The 22,840-nt window shown below is 36.9% G+C and overlaps 1 protein-coding gene across 4 annotated transcripts in view; it reads right to left on the bottom strand.

Moving 5' to 3' along the window:
- Positions 1–22,840, bottom strand: part of LOC150109487 (dnaJ homolog subfamily C member 7-like) — a 160,115-nt gene that overhangs the window by 124,468 nt on the left and 12,807 nt on the right. For 2 of the 4 annotated variants that reach the window (XM_090413259.1, XM_090413260.1), the window contains one exon: positions 5,992–6,080. In XM_090413259.1, coding sequence (XP_090269385.1) covers positions 5,992–6,080 — 89 coding nt within the window. Of the gene's footprint in view, positions 1–1,978; positions 2,052–5,991; positions 6,081–22,840 lie in introns of those variants that run through there. The other 2 variants (XM_090413281.1, XM_090413273.1) reach the window with 2 other exon arrangements.

The raw sequence follows: 22,840 nt of genomic DNA, 5'->3' as shown, positions 1-22,840 counted from the left end.
TGTGTGTGTGTGTGTGTGTGTGTGTGATAAAAGGACCTCCCAGATGAGTCTTTGACTCCATGAGGTCTTGGAGTAATAATAATAATATCTATTGGACAGCCAATCCTGAATCCAGTTGACCAACCTGACATCCAAACCCATGTGCTACAACTTCAGTATCAGCTTATCATGTGGCACCCTGTCGAATGCCTTTGCTAAATCCAAGAAAATGGCAGTATATGCCTTTTCCTCATCTACTGCTCTTATAATTTTATTATAAAAGGCTAGCAGATTACTAAAACAAGAGCACCCCTTAATAAATACATGTTGACTCTCACAGATAACATTATCCTCATCTGCCCAATACTGTATACGGACCCTCACTAATTTCTCCAAGATCTTAACAACTACTGATCTTTGCCTGATTTGCCAATTTCTGCTCATCCTCTACTTTTGTTTTCCTTACTAGCTGAGTCACTCTCCTGGCTTGTTCTTTACACTCTTCATGTGACTGATTATTACTATTATTCATCTTGTACTTCCTCCAAAGTACTTTCTTTTTCCAGATTTCATACTTAAGTTCCATTTTACCCATTATACACCTACCTTATTCAGCCTTTTGCAAAGACCAAAAGGCTGAATATATACAGCTCCAAGCTGCTGTCTCCTAAACTTGTCATAATCACCAGCCTTATAATCCCACATATATCCTTTCCTCACGAAAGTCTGCATATGACTAGCCACAACACAGGTGATTACTTCATGATCACTTTCACCAACTGGAGGAAAATGTGAAACCCCTCTCACAATCACATCCTGTAATGAAATGATTAGATCTAGAACTCTCGATCCTCACATGCCTTCCTTTACGTGATGCCTGAGATAGTTATCTCTCAAGAACTTGAGAAATTCATTTTTCTTATTCCCAATATCTCTTCATTTCAATTTATACTGCCATAATTAAAATCGCCCACAATAATTACCCTTCCTCTGTTCACTAATCCAAGTTGTTTATACATTTCTTCATCACCACCCTCTACATTCCCAGGCCTATAACAACATCCAACTAAATATATTTTCCTCTCAACCTCCACGTTACACCACACTGCCTCATAACCACTGCCACTATTTCCCCGTTTCATGTCTGTCTTATGTGGACTTAATTCCCCTGCTATCATCAGCAGCACTCCTTTCTTGCCTTTTCTATCCTCACGAAAAATATTATCGTATCCTTCCATTTCTATTTTCGTTATGATATTCTATTCACTTATTCCAATGATTTTGGGGAAAATAAACTCAATCACTGAAACCATTTAATCCACCTTATTTCTGATACTTCTGGCATTTGTAAACAAATACAGCAGTTCGTTTTTAGGTCTATAGCCAGTCCTATTCAAGCGATGTGTTGGTTGTGATTTCCCCACCACACCTGCCCAATCACCTATATCACTATTTACCACATATATCTGCTCAGTCTCAACTTCCCCATCCACATCGCAATATACTCCATCTGCATACACACGTCCACTGTCCCTATGCCATGTCTCCCTGTCCACCTGAGCTCCCCGCATTTCCCTGTTCTGTTTGCATTCCTATTCTCTCTTCATCTCTCACACTACTACTACTACTACTATTTCCACTGCCAAGCACTTCTGTCTCTTCAGTACCACTCTTCTGATCTCTTGCACACATCACACACTATACTTTCACCAGCAACAGTTTCTCTAGTACACTCACTCCAAAGCCATTTAAATGCAATCTATCAAGCCTGTATAATTTCATTCTTCCCTCAAACACATGCCATACATCCACAAACTTCACTCCCTTCCCCTCACGCAATTTATTTATTTATATATATATTTTTTTTGTATCTGCTATCTATTAGAGATTGTAAAACCTATAATACATTAGTATTGTAGGAGAGAGGTAAATACATTTTTTTAGCATTTTAATTTTTTTGTACTTTTTTATTTATTTTTACATAGTATACAAACTCTACTTTAGAGACCACTGGAGCTTTTTCCAGCCACTTCAGGCCTCCAGTAAGTGGAGTGGTGGTCTCACATAAGGCGATGAAATTCATCTCCAACCTAGAGATAATCACAAATATCCATGCCCGTGGATGTATTTTAATCCACTGCCTATTAGTTAAAGAATAGGTACATAAACCACTTTGCCAATCAGGCATAAAACAATATACAATAACACATATTATACACTGCTTGGAAAGAAGTCAACAGACACCATAGTGTGAGGAACAAACAGCCACAGTACACACCTTAATAAGATATAGGACTTCCTTTCACTGAAATGATAGAAGCAATCCTATGGGACATACTTTCCACAAGTGGATGATAGTGATCACTGGGAATTTTGGATCATTCTTCCTGTAGGCATGTAATGAGGTCCTGGAATGTTGTGGAGAAGAGGTTCCTTAACCTCATCCAATGCTCCAGTTCATTTCACAGATGTTCAATAGGTTTGAGATCAGGGCTCTGTGAAGGCCAGTCAATTGTAGTAACATTCATGTCCAGAAAACCATGCAGCAGTGTTATGACACAGTGCATTGTTAATTCTGTAGAAATGCCACAAAGTAGGAAGCTTTGCACTGACCAGAATGTTCAGATACCTCTCAGAGCTCAACATTTGTGGCACTACAAACAGAGATCCAAGGCCAAAGCAGGAAAAGCAGAACCATACCATCACACCGCCACCTCTGAATTTCATAGTTGGGGTTACACACTCTAGTAAGAGCTGTTCACCTGGCATCCACCACACCCACACCTGTCTATCTGCTTGGTAGAGGGTGTAGAGTGACACATTGCTCCATAACACAGCTTTCCAAGCTTCCATGTCCCACTGTGTACACTCTTTGCACCAGTAAAGATGGCTGCGCATGTTGATTCGGGTAAGGTGGGGAGCTCGCATATTGCAGCTCTACCATGGAAACCCATATTATGAGATTCAGTTTCTGAATGTTTTTGCGCAGATTTGTTTTTCAGTCGACACCTGGAACCCTGCATTCAACGTGTTGGCCAACAAATGACAGTCTTTACATATTATCCTTCATAGGCCCTATAGTCATGTGTAGGGAGTGTGTGCGGTAGGTCATCCACTGCAGAAGCACTTGCAGTTGATTCTCTGCACTTCCATCTTGGTATGGTATCACTGATTGTTGACCTGGGATGGCCTAATTCATCAACAACATTCCGAACAGATAGGCCTGCAACATGGCATCCTATCACAATGCCTCTTTCAAACTCCATCAGTTCCCTTCTCACAACCATTTCACCTGGACGCAGTTGCATGGGAGCATCCTATTCCTCCAATTCATACCAGCTACAAACATATTGTTACATAGCACGATGCTCCTTGCCCATGGCGGGTGTCCACTAACTTTTTTTCAAGCAGTGTATATGATATTTTGTCACAGAGAACACTAGAAATCAGAATGGGGATATATATAATAAAGTCCAAATAGATCTATATAAGTTAATCTATTTCATTTTTTATATTTATATGTCAATGATACAGAGGTAGAAGGGTATTGTATTTTCAGGAAGGATGGAGAGAACAGGATAGAGGGAGGGGTACTGCTGATGACAGCAGAGATATCAGATAGTAGAAGATTATCTGATATCAGTGTATCTGAGATTATCTGCTGGGTGAGGGGCCAAATTAACCAAATATGCAGTCAGTTGCTGCTATATGATGATGTATCCTTGGCTCAATGCCTGCAGGACAAGTAATTTTAAGGTAACTCTCATTACATGCAATTTTGTTATCTGCGTTTTTGCATATACACAATTTCATTATTACAGTGCATAAGGATGCTGTTTACTATCCAAGTTGTGGAAGCTTCTGTGCATGTGCCTTGTTTCCTATTCCTGTCTGCTGTGTGGCTCAGTGTCCATTTTGTATCCTTACTGCCTTATTGGGCTATGCAGTATTATCAGTATACGTAAAAAAAACTCCTCCCTTTCAGCAAGATGTCTGTTAAGTGAAAAGAAGAATGTGAATTAAGATCAAGTGAAGAAAAGGCTTAAGAAATCCCATTTTTCAGCGTGAAGCTGGAAGTTCTGAGTCGGTTTGATAGAAGTGAACATAGCATTAACATTGAAAGGGCCATGAGATTGGTGATTCTACAGTAATAATGGCTGATACAATTTGTAAGAGCTCTTAATCATCCACAAATCTCAGCGTGACCAGAGTAACAAAATCTCAATCTCATGCAATTGAGAAAATGGAAAGAATGCTGACTATATGGATCAAGCATTAGAATCAGCAGAATATGCCTTTGTCTGGGGGTGATCATACAAGGAAGCCAAAAGATTTGTATGAAGATCTGACAACATTTGAAAAACAACCGACACCCTCTGCTGGAAATTGTGGGTGGTTCAACTGCTGTAAAAGTCGCTATGCATTACACAATCTCTGGTGAGATTGGCAAAGCTGCAGGTGCAGATCCTGTTACCACTGAAGAATTTCATAAATTTCTCGTCAAAGCAGATAGCAGAAGGAGGTTACACACAGAAGTGGAAAACTGCAAGTCAGGTTTCCATTGATAGATTCTTGAAAAAGCAGCCTTCATCTTCAGCATGCCAGCTAAAGAAGATGTGATTAAGATGTAGTTACTATGTGTTAATCGTGAAAATAAAGAACTACTTTAATAGTTATTTCTTTTATACATACTGAATATTTTATTTACTACTCTCATGCCTTAATATGTATGAAAAATAGGTCTGTTTTTTATTAAATTAATCTTGAAAGATCGGAATATTGCTCATTTGGGAACGCAACCTCTGTTATCCTGTGTCATAAGCCTCCCATTTTCTGTGTTTTCGATATATGTGACAATTCTTGAGAAGGCAACCCGTGCGTATAATGAGAGTTACCTGTATTATGGTGAACATTAACTATGGGGATGCAGATAGGAAGCAGAAAGTGATATGGCAGGAAGAAAATGGAATTTGTGCAGATACCAAAAATAATTATTTGAAACAGCATGTGACAGAGGGAACTGAACATTTAAGAATGGTGGACCTGGTGATAACCTTAGGGGATTTATCCATAATCAAGCTTACCACTTTGCCTCTGAATGGAGAAAGAAACTGTGCAGTTTTGACCTGGGACCATGCAGAATCTTCAATTAAAGATATGTGTGTGGAACTACATTAGCAGGGGATTATTATTCTTCAAGCTTAAGAGGCAGATTGAAGCTAGCAAAATAGATAAGAGATATGGAAAATAGATAAGAGATATTTGAAGGAAGCAGTAATAGACTGTGTACCTATGGTCAGGAGCAGAGATCAGGCAAAAATTAATGAATTAATTAAGGCATCAAGCAGAAGATGAAAAGAAAATGATGATCAGTAAGCTTTGAGTAATACAAAGGAGAGAAAATAACAGTCATCAATGTGGTAAAGAAGGCAAAATCAGATAAGAGGAAATTAGTTGGGTAGGCCAAAGGAGGAAATCCAGAGGAAGTAAAACTGGAGGTGCTTAGTATAGTATGAATCAATGGTAACAAAGTTATGGAATTGGATGGAATGCTGACCCATGTGTTACAAGAACAGGCGCTGGGATGCCATCTATCTGACTAGGCTCTTTAGGTATCAACCAGAGTTGATACCTAAAGAGCCTGAAATGAAATGAAATGAAAGAAAGAGAAATGAAAGAGGCTAAAATAATCTCATTATACATAGGAGGTTACAAAACAGAGTATCAAATTATAGAATAATCAGTATCTTACAAGTAATGAGTGATGATTAAGATACTGAAAAAGTGGGTTACAGACAGAATTCAGAATGGATGGATAGTAATATGATCTTCTACATTCAGCTACATTCCTCCAAAATTGAACTTCCTTACTAACTCTGATATTTAATAAAAATTTTATAAAAATCAAAAGCAAGGTTTACCATATTTTACACTCTTATTATGACCAAATATTCATCACAACGGATTGCTTAATTTAAAAATTTATCATGAGATATGAAATGAAAGTCTTACCAATTGCTTCAGTGTAGAAAGCAAGGGCTTCTTTATACTGGTGCTGCTTATATAATTCATTGCCTTTTTCTTTTTTGGCTTCAGCTAACCTAGATTGAAAAATGAGCATTCTTATATTGCAGAAATATTTCAGATACTCACGCTCCCTCTCTCTCTCTCTCTCATACACATGAATCCCATCCACAAAAGGTTGTTAACCTTTTGTGAGAGTAGTAATAGGAAGTGACAATCCAGTGCCCTTGCTCAAGAGTCCAAACATACATACTCTTCAAGTCATTTCAGGTTCCAATAAGTAGAGTAGTGGGTTCACACACTGGGCAATGAAAAATTATTTAATAACTTTCACAAACACCCATGCCACAATGAGATTCAATCCCACAGCCTGATGGTTTGAAGACTGGGTGTCTGCTCTCCAAGAAGTAGAAGTTTCTTAAAATTGGGGGAGAAAGGGTATCTGTGAGGTATTATTATTATCCAGGCATCCATGGAGAAGACTCATCGTGGGAGGTCCTTCCTAAGAAACATAAAGTCTATAAAGACTAATCGAGGGGAGGTCCTTCCTAAGAAACACAAAGTCTATCAAGACTCATCAAGGGGAGGTCCCCCCCCCCCTAAGAAACACAAAGTCTATCATACCACTCCTTAAACTCATTGACTGTTCTCGCTCTCACCACTCCATCAGGCAATGCATTCCATGTTTCAACCATCCTCCATGCAAAGAAACCACTCCTCACCCTCTTGCTCATGGTTTCCTTTTGTAACTTCCAGGGATGGCCTCTTGTCATCACTCCTTCCCGCTGTTCAACAAAGCAAAAGAACTCCCCAGTGTCAACCCCGTAACCACCTCTCAACAGTTTAAAAGTCTCAATCATATCACCTCTCCTTCTTCTATCCACCAAATCCTGCAGTCCACATTCCCTCAGCTGATCCTCATAACTGACATTGTACAGTCCTGAAACCTTCTTTGTTATCCGCCTTTGTACCCTTTCCACAGTTAATTTATCCCCTTCAAATCTTGGGGATCAAATCAAATCTGAGAACAATAGTCTAAGTGTGGTCTGATCAGAGTCTTATATAACGGAATGATAACCCTTTTATGTTTGCAGGTCAGTGTCCTTTTCATTATTGCAGCAATCCTCTGTGTTACTTTCACCACCTTTGCAATATGTCCCCTAAATTTCAGGTTTCTATCAATCATCAACCCTTGTCTCCCCTACTTCCTCCAGTATAACTCCTCCCATAGAGTATGCAGCAAATTATTATTATTATTATTCATAATACCTCCAAGGAGTCCAAAGACTCATCACGGGAGGACACCTACAACTGTCTCAACCACTACACCGAACCTCTACTATGAATCATCTCCATCTATCCCCACCACCACAACTAGTATTTTTTGTCTGTAAACTGCATGTGTTCTGAAGGGCTGATTTGTCTGTATGCGGGATGAAAAAACTCTGCTACCTCCGTATGAGATTGACTAACTCACCTTCAATTGAAATCGTGCATATAAAAATTCCTGCTGTTCAGGCAGAGGCATAGCCAGGTAGGAGCGGAGGGGGGAGATTCACCCCTGGTGCCACTTTGAACCATTTTGAACTTTTGCAGTTAATTCTAAAATAGTCTTGAGAACTCATTTCCAAATATTGTCATACTACTGCAAATATTCCTCACAATTGCTGTAAGTGTTGCTAGTTGTGAGAGTTTTTCTAAATAAAATTGATTAAGAATTACCTACATTATTATGAAATAGACTTCGCCAATCTCATCAATGATTTTGCTAACAGAAAAGCAAGAAAAATAACATTTTAGAATGTCGAAGTTAAAGTTTTACTTCAAAAATAAGCATAGTGTTTTAATTTATTTTCCTATACGTCATTTTGACTTTTTGTAGTATTTTTGGTGACAGGGGCGGCAAAATCTCTAGCTACACCACTGGGTTCAAGTCTAGTTGCCGGAGGCGACTAGACTTGAACCTAAGTCTAAGCCCATTTTCGACCAGTTCCCGAGTTAGTCGATCACTGGCAAGGGCAAGCAGGTTTTTTTCTCCTGGAAACTCGGATTTTTCGCCCCATAAACTCAAGAAAATCGACCGCAATACCCACATTATTTCAGACAGTAGCATATCCTGTTATGGTTAGGTACCAAGAAATGGCAGCACTTGTTTGCCAGCCTCTTCATCAGTGGCTGCCTATAATTAGTGATGGACATGGGCCAGCTATCTCTGATTGGCTACCGGTGGAGATTGAACTGCCCACTCAGTCTCCAAAAGCTAGAAAGGGTATAAAGGCCTCGCTCACTCCCTAAGGAAATAAAAGGCGTTAGCCGATTTTTTTTAAAAAAAATAGTTTAAGTCCATTTTATTCCCTAAAGGAAGTAAGCAGAATTCTTCTCTCCCTAAGTTTTTTTTTTTTTTTTTTTGGCAAATCAGTGGGTAGCCAGACTGTCCTTATTCACTAATGATAGATGAGTTCATAGATTTGATGTTTTCGAAGACTTTGAGAGAACACAGTAGTAGACAGCCATTACCTTCTCATGTTCATAAACGTTAATTGGTATTACTGTCTAAATAATGTGCTTTCGCCCAATTTTTCCGAGAAGTGGGGATAAAACTCGAGTGTCCGGGAAAAGAATACTCTACCTCTGTGTGTGTGCCAAAGATTTTACTGACCTGCGAATTGGTGAAAAAAATTCAAGAAAAAGTTCTAGTTGCCGACTAGAATCAAAACTATGATTGTCTTTCTTCTGGAGGAATGGCATTATGGAACTCAGAAAAGTTACATGGTTATGCAGGTGCCCAGATGTATTGTTTGTTTCTCTTTAAATTCTCGTACCTCATTTAAGCATCCTTGGTTCTTTAAGTGTGTAAAGGAAGATCAAGAGTCGTGCATATGGCAAGCTCCGCTTTCTTTGCACAAGTTCGAAATAGTTATAGGCAAATTATCAATACATCGAAACTAACAGTGAAGAATGAAGATTAAAATACATTGTACTCAGAATCATCTGAGTGCAATCATTTGCTGAGAGTAATGATTTTATTATATTGCCCATAGCAAACGCCAACCTTTTGTGTGTTTTTTTTACTTATGCTCCAGTTCCTACATTGATGAGCTCTATAAATCCATTCCTACCTTTGAAATTCAAAATATTCAGTTCTTCTTTCATTTTTTTAAAACTCTCCATATGACCATGCAGCATGGAAATTATCTTACTTATTCCTATTCCTAAAACATGTAACGAACCTCCCTTCCACAAAATTACTGTTCTTTGTTCTGAGTCTAATTCTCTTCGAACTTACTGAAAATCGATTACCAGTCAATTTCTACTATACTTGGAAACCTCTCAATTAATAACCACAAAATTATTTCAATTATTTCTAAACGAATGAAAAAATTCATCATCAGCCAAATTTTATGCTAACCCGAAATTCGCCCACGCTTGTAATCGCACAGTTAATGAACGATTACAAGCGTGGATTCCTCAACTGTCCAACAAGGAGAAATCTTAATACCACCTTCGGAACAAATATCAAGAAAAAGTTTGAAGAAACTTGGTTATTGCTCTTGCTATCTCGAAATTATTTGATCAGGTTTGGCATAAATGCTGTTAAATAACAATACCTTCTGATTTTTGTCTTTTGCAGTAGGTCAGTCAATTTTCTCTCTGATTGTACATTAACAAAAATTAATTAATTTTATGTCTTCTTTTATATATATCCTAAAAGAAAAAGAACAAATTATTACAATTTGATAAACACATAGGGGGAGGGTAAAAGGTTTTAAGACATCTTCTTTCTTGTGGTTATATCAGCTTCTTTAATATCGTTTTTGTTCTAGGTGTTTGTCAGAACTTCCCAGCGCCCCATCGTATGTGTGATGGTGACTGGATCTTTATTCTCAAACTTTGCAGGTAATATTGAAGCACCATAAGACTCCATTCTTTTGCTCGCTCTTTTCCTTCTGTATGGTAATAAATCTTCAGAATATAGAAAATCCAATCCATGGTTTGTTGAAGAACGCTATTTTCAGTTCCCTATCCACTAAGATGCTAAGAATCCCCTGGGCATCTTAGTGGATAGGGAACTGAAGTTCGGGGGAGGTGAACAGATTGTGAAAGTTGTAAGGGTTACCCAAAAAATCACTGTTATAATGAGAAGAGCATTGACATGTACGGATAAAGTGGTGAAGTTCTATAAGGCGCTAATTAGGCCTCATTTGGATTTCTGTGCACAGATTTGGTTTTTACTTGACTATATCGATGATAAGGTTATCATCGATATAGTCAAGGTTACTTGATTAATATATAGTCAAGGTTACTTGATTATCGATGATAATCAAGACTGTTCAGGACTCTAGAATATTGAGTATGAGGACATATTGAAGGAATGTCGTCTTCTGCAAATGTGTACCGACTGTGCCCACTCGATCGTGGGGCCTGGGTGCATTGCCCTCATCACACCCCCGAGATGGCCGGCCCTGATCCCTCGCGACACGACGAGAATGAAAGTTAATCTTTTTCAATCGAGGGGGGGGGGGGGGCAGTGACTGTCTTTCTTCCGACTGGCGCTAAAGAAATGAACTAAATCTAGATTGTCCTGCCATCCTACTTTTTTTAAATACTTCATTACCATCGTGGATGCAACATAGCAGCTTTTCAATAATTAACAAGGATTAATATTATAAGCTAAATAATTACAGTACCATTAAAATAAAATTGGAAATTAGAGGGGGAAATATAATTTACGTACGAAAATTGGACCAAGTGTACACAGTTTTTAATAATAAAAAAAGTTCGATATGAACTGCCTGGAGTTTGGTTAATGATCTCAACAGTCCAAAAACCACAGGATATTGCTCATTCACTACATTTTCAAGTTTTAGTGTCAGGTTGTTTATAAAATACATATTTTCCTTCACCCCAAAAGGATACGTATTGCTTCGCTTTACTTTAATTCTAGTCATTGATAAAATAACCGAGAAGTTTGCTTTAGATAATAAAAAGATATGATACTCTCTTGTTCTTTTTATTACACACGCAACGCAATTCCAAGGAAGTTATCGCTTAAAAAGCTAACTTTGCACTGCTTATGAGAAAATAATAAAAAAATAAAAATAACCTAATCTGATTTCATACATATTAAGTGAAATGTTGGAGCCTTGTAATTTCGAGGTTCACGAATAACAATTTTCTTTCAGGGAAATCGCTAAAAAAATAAATAATAATAAAAAAAACATAAAAAGGTTTGACACATGTGATTAACAAACTAAACTAAACGTAACATTAAGATCTGTATTCTCCCAAACGAATTTTGGTTCATATCTGAAGCGCAAAGAAAAGAAAAGAATATTCTACTTGATAAAATGAAATGCTTATCTCAAATGGGGGTTGATGTTAACTCATTTTTCCCGGAAGCAGTCTCATTATACATTAACCTGCCGTGCTGTATCGTTCCGACTTAAAATGAAAACAAACACGGAAAGTTTAGTATGGTGGGTCCATTAATAAGGTAGGAAGATGATTTAATTATACGAATGAAAAACAGAAATGGCAAACCGTAGCAGAATGAATATTTAACCATGGCATTACTTATCTAATGCTATTTTTGTGTCAATAACCTTTAGATTATACGTCCAGTGAAATATACATGTTTGTAAATCTAGTGCAGCAGCACACGAAAATAGGCCTTTTTAACGAGAAAAATTATTTCTTAAAAAAAAAGTTTGTTTTTTTTATAAATACAAAATTTTCATTTAATAATCAATTATGTGGACTAATAGATAACAGCAAAACCTAAATGCCTATTAAATATTATTTTAAAAAGTTAAAGTTTGCGAGTGAGAAATATCCAATGAACAGTTTTGTTTCGTCAATGTATCAGAGATGTACTAATACCTCATAGCAGTACGTGTGCAAGCTCAGCGAAAATTAATAAAACTAATTATTCAAGGGAACGAAACTCTCACGATCAGCATACTAGTGATTGGCATGGTCGATGGCAACTATTGTGTAATATCTCAATTATTCACGTTCGTTCAAGAATCTGATTATACGCACGGCCTCATTCAAATTGTCGTTCATCGACCCACGGGTTATGGTGGATTCATTCTGAATATTTCATTGATGACTTATCGTCACTCGTATTATCTTCGGCAGACAAATAGCGTAGATGAAATATTTCGAATGCAACGCTCGTATTTCGGGAATTTCTCTCTCGTTCTGGGCGACAGCAGATATTTCAAACGTAGCGAATCATTTGGAATTCATTTCCTTGCCATTTCCTCCTGTAATTTACCTGTTTATTTTGTTGTAACAATTAATGCAAAAAATTAAAGACAGTTTTGTATTGAAAAAAATGTCTTTCTTACAAAGCACCCACGACTGCTATTTCTGGCAATCCATTGGACTCTTCATCACTACAAACAACACATAATAACGTCCTCCTGTCAAATTTCTGGGGGAGGGAGTTCCCTTCTTCCCTCCTATCCTGTTATGTAGTGAAACATTTCTTCAGCATCTACCCTGTATAAACCACTTTAGTAACTTCCTTTTCTATCATATCTCCTGTTTTTTGCCAAATAAACTTTCAAAGGAATTAAAGCTCTCAAAACAAGCAAACCTTCACTGTATCCTGAACAGACCAATCACTATTATGTTCAGTCACTTCTTGCCACTACTTCCAGATCCCCACGAAACGCGTGACCAGATCTGTGTACAATAATCCAAATGTTGTTGTTCTATCAAAAGAATAAAGAGGGATAATGATTAATTCTACATTTTTCAATATCCAAGTGATAATTTGAGCTATTTCTGCAACATACCCATGTACTTTCAATCCATAGCCTCGTCAGTTTCTCGAAGTTCAGTGCCATCTGCAATAAACAGTTTGCAATCTTTTCATCCTAAAGTAGAGAACCTTATACTTCACCCATATTAAATTTTCATGAATCTCTTCCCTTATATCCCACCTCAGTTTTGCATTCTACTCTGCAATATGCTGCTTTTTGACGTTTGTACAGTCATCCCACTTATTCAGTTCATCAGCTTCATATCCAGCCCTAGAGTTTGGTATGATACAAAAAAATAAATAAAATAAATAAATCAGCTTACGCCTCTTATTCTCCCTGATAAGGAGTAGGCGATGCCATTTTAGCCCTACTTTTTGGAGACTGGAGGGGGGGGGAGACAGTTCGATCTCTACCGGTAGCAAATCAGAGATAGCTGGACCAAGACTATCACTAATTATACATGGTATCCGGTGAAGAAAGGTCGCTAAAAAGTGCCGCCATCTCGTGGTCCCTAATCCCTGTCTGAAAACAGTGTGGATTCTGCGGTCGATTTTCTTCAATTTACGGGACGAAAAACCAAAGTTTCCGGGAGAAAAAAAAACTTGCTTGCACGTGCCAGAGCTCAACTAACTCTGGAACCGTTCGAAAAAAAAAAGACAGTAAAAGTTCCCTAGTCGTCGACCACAGGAATTTGAATGAATACCGATGGTAGGGTTACTTCCCTCCTATCAACATTCATTAAAATCATTCTGCCATAAACATTCTTCCTTTTTACTTACAACATATAAGAACTGTTGGGAGTACTTTTGGCCTGTACTTACTCTGCTTTTGCCTTTCTTACCACACTGGTTACCCTTCTGGCTTGTGCTTTGTATGATGATGTGCCTGCTGGTCACCTTTCTCTTTCAGTTCCCTCCAGGATTTTTTTTTCTTATTTTGTAGCCCAGTTTAATGGTGATATTAATCCATTCGACTCTCATTTGATTTATTCTCCCGACTCTAGGTATGCAGTATACCCCTCATACACTCCTTTACCACTTCCTATGTACCATCAACATCCCTTGCAGTTTCACATGCCATGGCACTGATCCAAGCAATCGTCTATGCTTGTCATACTTACTACCCCTGTAATTCCACATAAACCCCTTCTTAACTGAAAATTCCACACATTTCTTTCCTCCCATGTGTCCTCTCCTCCTTCCAGTCTATGTTCCCTTTAGTTGAACTAATTACCTTCTTCCATTCATTAAGTCTATTTGCCGATGCATACTATTTCCGTCATCTTTCCATCCCCTGGTCTATAGAAGCATCCAACTGTGTATTTTGTTCTGCTGGCCTCAATCTCACGCCAGATAGACTCAAATATGCTATTTTCACTGTTCTGCAGTTGAACTTCTACTCTCTTTGGTTTCAGTTCATCGGCTATCATCAATAGCATTCCTTCTCCCAGTCTTTTATCTCTATCCTTCCTCAACACAATATACCCTTTACATTCTATCCCACTAACTATATCATCTTCTGTCAGCCATGTCTCACTGATGCCAATAACTTTTGGCCAGGATGAACTAACCAATACCAAAAACTCTTCCTCCTTTTTCCGAATGCGCCTGGCATTAGTGTACATAAAGTGCAAAAGCCCCTTTGGTCCACCGCTATCCTGCCGCTTTATACTAACCCCATTCTGGCGTGTTACCAGGAGTACTAACTTAGGCGTTTTATGCACATTCTTACACTCAATTGCCTAACTGATACTTGCATATCCAACAGCGCCCCTCCTACCCACTAAAAGCCTAGTTTCCCTGATTTTGCACATCCACTTTCACTTCATTCAGCAATACTTTTTCCAGTCTCCGAACACCAAATCCATTCAAATGTAAACCATTCTTGTATAAGTACTTTCACCCGTCAAACTCACTCCACACATCCACAAACTCCACATTATTTCTCCTGCATAACCTACGCATCGAGTTATTCGCTATTATGACCTTCTGTCTCAGCTTTATTCTGTTATACCGCGGCAACAGACTCACTATTTTAACTTATGCACAGACGCACGACGCTCTAGCTGGGAACCCCGAAAAATTAGGGTCAATTTAAGGACCCCAAACAATGAGATTTAATATATTAATATATATATATATATATATATATATATATGTTAAAGATACCAAGTTATTTTAAACCTGGTTTTTACTCCATTTCCCAAGTATGCAAACAGACAAATAAGTCAAGTTTGCGCCTGCACTAATGCAAGTCTTAGTGACCCGTAAAGTAGCACAAGTCTAGGCAACTCGTAGTAAAGTTGGAATAAGCTCTGATCACTATTCTTAATATTTATCCTTAATGCAAAGCCCATCTCTTTGAGGAGATCTATGATGCATGCAAACTTGACTGACCTGTCTGTTTGCTTACTTGGGAAATGGAGTAAATAAAACCAGGTTTATATTTAAAATAACTTGTTATCTTTAACATATATTATACCCAAGGTAAAAAACTTTCTACATCTATCTTCTCATCCTGAGATTTTTATTTAATAAGGTCAAAGCACCTTATGGTAACCTGTGTTGGTAAAATACTTATAAGCTCTGTATTACTTAACCTTGGTATTTCTAAGCCTGACTCCCACTGATGAGACCTCAATGAAGGTCGAAACCGGTCTAGGTAGTGGCCCCTTGCCTTTAATGCATAGCATCATACATCTCCTCAAGGAGATGGGCTTTGCATTAAGAGTAAATATAAATAATATAACATATATTATACCCAAGGTAAAAAACGTTCTCCACATATATATATATTATATACTTGGTTTTAATCCTCTTCCCAAGTAAGCAAAACAAAGTTTTGCGCGTGAAATATATTCGCGTCTGAGTTACTTGTATACAGAGGCTAATGACTTCATATCATTTGCCTTAGTATGTATCCCATAATTCAAAGCACCCCCCCCCTTGCAGGCGTGTATAATATATATATGTATATATATTCTGTTCTTAAAAGGGTGAATAATTATTCACGAAACTCTTTGCATCAGGATAAAATGTTATTACTATTATTTATTGAAAATTATGTGAATTATGATGATATCATTTATACATTTGCGAAGGACAAATCTAGGAAAAACATTTGTAGTGTCTTTACTCAGCGCTAGTTTAACATTTGTGTTTGATATGTATTGTCTTTACTCAGCGCTAGTTTAACATTTGTGTTTGATATGTATTGTCTTTACTTAGCCTAATTTTTTTAATAAATGTAATAAAAGTTTTTTGTATATATCGATTGTTTTTATTTGTCTTTATTCATTTTGTAAAAGGGGGGGGGGCACTCTAGCGCAGCGAGTCCTCCCCCCGCCTCGGGAAAAGCGTAAATACGGCTCTGCTTATTTTTCTCACTCTTTTCTTTTGCTATTTCCAGTGATAATTCTTTAATGTCCTCCCTCATGCCATACTTTTCTCCTTTCAAATATTTTCTTTTGCTAAAATTGTTATCTATTCTGTGCAAATAATACACATTAAAAATATAGAGTAGAAAACTGCTTAACACATGTGAAATAAATAAAGAAATCGGTAGACAACTACCGCCATCTGGTATTCCTAAACAGTAACTGGTATATTTTCGTCCGAAGTGCGAATTCTACGATCGATATTTTTGAGTTGTGGATTTTAAAATATTTGCTATAAAATATAACTAAAGACATACATGCCTATGCCAAACATCGACTTATTCCGGAATCGGCGTAAAAAAAAAAAAAAACTTTAGTCAGCGAGTACAATCAAATTTACAAATCTTCTTTGGCATAGACGTTCATGGTATTTTTTTTTCTCTCTTTTTCACGCATATAAATCATGAAAAATAAAAAAAAAAAATACAAAGGTAAAAGAGAAAATATAATTATACTAATCAAATAATTTAGCTCTACATAATATTTATAAAAACGAACGCATTTCTCCCTTATAGTATTTTCTGTTGAAGTAAGAAAACCACATGGCACTGATTCCATGATAGACCTGCGGCAACTGAAATAACAATAGTTTTGATCAAAACATGATTCATGCATGAATGAACATGTTTTTACACGGAGAATTCAGGATTTTACTAATTTAGGATATAATTTGAACACTTTTCCGAAATTGTCTACCAAGATGCAATCAACTTGCAATGAAAATGCAACACAATAACGAAATTTGTAAAAATAACAGTAATAAGTCTTGGCAGTGTAGCAAACACCCTGCTAAATGTTTTGATAAGTTATAATATAGTCATTTGTTTTGAGAAACCACACTTTCATATTGAGACAGAAAAAAACGCCAATTTTTTTTATAACTGTAGAAGGCACAAATGGCTGTTGGATCGTCCCCCACCCCCCGCAGGAGATGAGATTGCGATAGCCATAATGTAGGTATTGCAACTATAGGTATGGGGCCAGAATTAATCGTGTGTTCTTGTGGCATGGTTTGCCTGTTTTGCAAGATGAAAGATCCAAGTTTTCAGGAAGACATTTGATGAAGCCAGAAATTTTGGAGTGTTGGTGGATAGGGAGTTGAAGTTCATAGGGCATATTGCAAAAGTGGCTAGAACAGCTCATAGAAGTACCTGGTTATTAAAGAACACCTTGACATGCGGAGATAAGCAAGTTATTAGGCTTCATCTGGATTATTGCGCACATCTGGTCGTCTAGGTTTCTTGGAGATGTATACAAGGTGGAGCGGATTAAGAGGCGAGTGACGTTCCATACGAGGAAATATTGAAGATTTGTGGTTACAAAAACTGGTTGATTGGCGTATAAGGAGGAATATGACAGAGACATAAGTTGCTAAGGGAGGTTTAATTCTGTGTTTATGCGTACACACACACACACACAGTAAAACTGAAACGAAAGTTTTACAAAAAAAAAAAAAAAAAAACGTACCCTTACTGCACATAATAAAGTAAAAAAAAATAATCAAATACCTATTTTACAGTTAGATTCAAACACTTGCACGGCTCTCAAATCAAGATGTTTTAAAGCTAAAAAATATATAAGATCCAGTCTGATATTTTCTATTACTTCATTTTAAAAAATGCTGTTCGAGACCCACAAAATCGATTTCACGATCCACTGCGGTTTGAGAAACCCTAGTATAGACGAATTCTTCGGCTGAAATATCTGGGTTCGAATGTCATCTAGGATGTGAATAACCTTTTATAAGGCCTTTCCATCTGCAAAAGAGTTAACCGGTCTCAAATGGGGGTGGACGGTCTTCCTGAAAATCGGGTTTCATCCTCAAAACAGGGAAACAAGCCAGAACTCGAGTACTTAGTAGACATTAATACACTGACTTCGTAGTTTTATTTTTCGGAAGCAATTCAAAAACAAGTTAGGTCAGGTAGCTAAAACCTCCATATCTTTCTGTCCTCCCATATTCTTTCTTCATAAATACTGTTCTTCTAGCTCAAGTTGATTTATATATTTTTTTTTTCCTGTCTGATCTCTTTTACCATGTCGTCATCATGTTTTTTTTTTTTCGGTCTTTATCGCAACCATTTTTTTTGTGGCATTCTTTCAAAATTCATTCTTTTTAGAAGACTCCAAGTTGAAAAATGTACAAGCATTTCTTGAACACGTTATTGCCGTATTCTATTATTATCGCTGTCTGTTAGTCTCCACGTCTCTGCAGTATAAAAGAAAATAGGTGAAAAGTAGGAAACAGTCCAGGCCGAAGCAAGCTCCATCAATGTATCACGCACGACATGGGTGGAGCACGATATTAGTGACTTTCAAGTAGTCTTCATCTGGTGAAGCTCACGTGTTCAAAACATACGGTATCTGAAGGCAGTGAAGAAGGCCTAAAGGGGTCGAGTGGAAACAAAGAAAACTTGCAACAATAAGAATAATGAATGGCAGGGACTATCGTTGTCTTATACTAAGCACTTTTGCTTTTCAATTCATCTTTGCAGTTTTCTTAAACTACGTGAGGATTTATGCACATTTTAGTTGTCTTTAACCAATTCAGTAACTTTTTTAAATTTCCATTTATTAACTGTCTTCCTATTCCTTAGAGTGATTTCGACTTCTTTTGCAGTTTGCACCTGCCTTTGCTGGTTGATATCACGTGATTTTCGGACTACTGGATTTAAGTTATTCTTTCACCTTTTCTGTATTATTTCGTGTTAATTCATTGAATGTTAAGTAATTCGTGGACAACCGTTTTTTAAGATATATTTTTTTTAACCGCAGTACTGATAGTACCAGAGCATACGCTGAATTTATCTGTCAGGATAAGGATTTCTCCCCTTTTACTTTAAGCATATATCCTAAACCGTATGATACTTTTGGTATGCGAAAAAGGATACTAACTGACCTATCGAACCAAATTGTTCTTAACAATACAGTAACGAGGATATGAAGCGCCTGTGGCAAGTGTCTAACTTGCGCCCCCTAACCCAAAAATGACAAAAATTTTGAAAAATTTAAATATAACAAGTTAAATTTTGCTAAATGCAATATGTTAAATACTTACTATTAACCCTATCAAAATGAGTTGCAGTGTGTTGCAGAATTTGTGTGTCTAAAGCGGCGTAATGCCGAAATTTAAAAATACAATATAAAGTAGCGGACTTTTTATCTATTTATTTCTTTTTAACGTTTTGCGCCCGTGGCGGACGCCTCTTTCGTCACGCCCTCGTTACGGCACTGATTCTTAATACATATCAACAATCTGATCTACCATCTTACACAGATTAAAATATACATTTAATCATCTTTACTTAAACAGAAGACAACCATAAAATGGTTTCGAAAATACTATTTTTGTAAAGCAACGTTATTCATTATTTCTGCAGTTAAACTCACTCGGTATCGACAATGCCCTTTATTTCGAAAGACTTCAATGCCCTTATAAAGGATGCTAAGAACCTTTATAAGGGATTTTAATCTAAAAGTGAGTTAGCTGGTCTCGTATGGGAATATGGTTTTCCTCGTGTAAGACAGTTTTTTTTTTCTCCCACCAAATAAGAGTAGCAAGAAGAGACAATATACATGAATCAACAGACAAAATATCCTATTCTCACAGCTATCTTATAATCCTATAAAATATTCTATTCTATAGTTATTGTCTACAATTTCAGACAAACAAAACTCAACCAAGCAAATAACCCTCAAGTAGTTGTTAAAAAGGTGTTTCATAATATGCGTGAAGATCTCTTAGATTCATTGTGTCTACATACATCGACTGAATGTCTATGCAGCTATATGGCATATTTTCTTATATCATGATACTAGACCAGCAGAAAATAAAGACTATATAGTGGATTTTAATGGCCAATTGGAACAAATTTTCCTGGTTAATCGACTTTTAGAGCAGGAAAATGGAATTTTCTCTCCCGGAATCTCAGGATTTCAACAGCTCATACCAGAAAAAATCGATCGTATAATTCGCGCATCAGCCAACAATACAGGCATTAGGGTTCACTAAGAAGAGATTTTTGGCCGCGTTACCATACTCTTGTCCTGATACCTTTAAAATCATTGTTAGCCATGGTCTCAGCTTTCAGTAACGACTAAGGGCAAAGCCCAGCCTGTGAATGTCTAGCTTACTTCTGTTAGGGAAAAAAGGTGTTAGACATTTTTTTAAAAAAAATTATATATTTTACAGCGGTTATTCTTCAGTTGGACGGATTTTTATTCAAAGTTGAGATTGGAAATCGTTGCTACGATAATAATACCAGTAATGCCTTTTGTTTCCAAAGTGAGATGGTGGAACTCTTTTAGTGTTACTTTTGGAAATCGACAAGAGTCATTCTCCACTTTTAGCTTCCACACCTGCCATGTTTTATTTGTTTGTCATTTCAAACGAATATTTATGGCTTAATCCATCCATAAGTTCATTGGACATTACAGATGCTATATGGCCACTCCGCTCCTTGGTGATGTGCCATAGCAGTTATTGCCATGTAGTCCTGTTGCATGCTTTTCCAGAGGCTTCGAATCTCTGAATCCAGTCACTCATGACACACCATCCATCTCGTTGAAGGACTACTACTTCCTCTTTTCTCGGGGACCTTACCTTCTATTACTGTTTTGAGAAGTCATGTTTCCATTCTTTCAATTTGTCCAAAGTATTTCAGCTTTCTTCTATCAATATCCTTAAGGAGTCTTAAAGTTCTACCGATTCTTTCCAGCACCCATCCGTTTTTCACCTTTCAGTATATGAGGGCCTCAACAGTCTCCTGTAACACCATATCTCAAAATAGCTACCCTTTTCTATCAGATTTCTTTAGGTTCCAAGTTTCACATCCATAAATCACTATTGAGCAGTATCTAGAATTCTCGACTTTGTTCCTACGGAGACAGATCCGTCCATTATGGTTTAAGTTGACTGAAATCAGAATGTTTGGAATTAACAGCATCTGACCAGTAGTACTAAAAGCAGAATTTATTGTTGCCGCGGAAACGTTATGCCGCATTTGTCTGGAATAAAACAAAACTATTTGTATGTCCATAAGAAATGTTAAACCATCGCAAATTATAGCAACTGTGCTAATAGTGAGATGATTTGGTTCCCTTCCTTTAGATCCCAAATATTCTACATTTTAAAACCATTTCAGACTTCCAGTATGAGGGTAGCAGTTTCACACTTGGCAATGAAAATCGTCTACTATCTCGAGATTTTCATAAACATCTCTGCCAAAATGGAATTCGAACTCACGGCCTGTTATTTGAGGACAATATCTACTTAGCTAACCTGAATGGTATATATATGTCAGCAAAATGGTATTAAAGATTTCTAATTAAAATTTTATATAGTCAAAACAACAAAACTGATTTCAGGACTTATGGAATTCAGTGGTCAAGCGATTCGTTTACATGTTCTCCTCTTGGTCAACTCAGTTGTTAGCACACAGTGTTAGAATTCTAAAAACAAAGTGACATAGAAGTGCTTAAATTGCCTGCGCTATTTAAGCACTTCTATACGGAAATGAAATTAGAAACTCGGTATTTATATTGAGAACAGTGGGATAAACACACCGGAGAAGAAATTTAAACTTTTAAAAAACTCATACAGGAAATGTTGCGAAAAATAACGTGGATAGGTGGCTCTCGACGTGATAGTCACATATACGCGCCCATCAATTCTTTGGATAATTTTGTTCAAATGAGATTTAATTTTCTGTGTTTGAATAAAAGTGGGCTACTTTTAAATAGCTGAAACACCATAATGATCTCAACCCGTATTTTCGGCTGTCTGGTACCAAAACAAAAAAGGAGGTATGATAAATAAACACCTGCCATGTATAAATGTATTAAGACACGTGCTTAACTAGCGACGAACACCTATTTAGTTATTCAAAAAAAAAAAAAAAAAGTTGCTAATGCTAATAATATTCTACTTCTAGGAAAGGCCTCTGCAAAGCAATGAGAGCTGGGAAATCACGTCTGCAAAAAATAAAGCAGACTGTTTGTAAGTGCATGCTACATCACAGGAAACGCCGTCACCATGGAATTGACATTAAATCAGGTCAGCGAATTTTGCTGTAGCAAAAGAACAACCGATTTTGCTAAGTTAAAAATACGTTAGAAAAACAGAGAAAAATTAAAATCAAAACGAACACAGTTTCTAAAGAAAAATAAGTATTTTCAGCGCAATGTGTCTATTACCCATTGCGCTGAAATATAATATATCTGCATTAGTTATTAATAATAATTTTACATACAATTTTACATATAATTCGTACAGTATTGTACGTAATACTTATAAATAGGCGTTTCCCACCCGCCAGTTTTGTTTACTACAAATTTTCAACGTTCAGCAAAGCTTCTACTAATGGTTTCTTATTTGATTGTTTGAAACTAGTATCTGTTTCAAGGTGTCTTTACCGAAAAATAGTACCAAAATTGAATCTAGTGGTTACTAAACAGAATGCTGCGATATTTTTCCATAAAAAAGTTTCTATATATATATGTAATTAATTTTTTTAACTTGGGGATACTGTATATTAAGGTTACCAAGTAATTTTATAAACTTGGTTATTTAACTCCTAATCCCAAGTAAGCAAACAGTTAAGTTTGCGTCTGAAACATAGTTCAAGTC

This window comes from Typopeltis vanoorti, chromosome 2 (assembly GCF_054136105.1).
Source record: "Typopeltis vanoorti isolate ZY-2024b chromosome 2, IOZ_Tvanoo_1.0, whole genome shotgun sequence".
Taxonomy (NCBI): domain Eukaryota; kingdom Metazoa; phylum Arthropoda; class Arachnida; order Uropygi; family Thelyphonidae; genus Typopeltis; species Typopeltis vanoorti.
The sequence above is the reverse complement of the archived record's forward strand: the minus strand, read 5'-3'. Positions and strand labels throughout refer to the sequence as shown.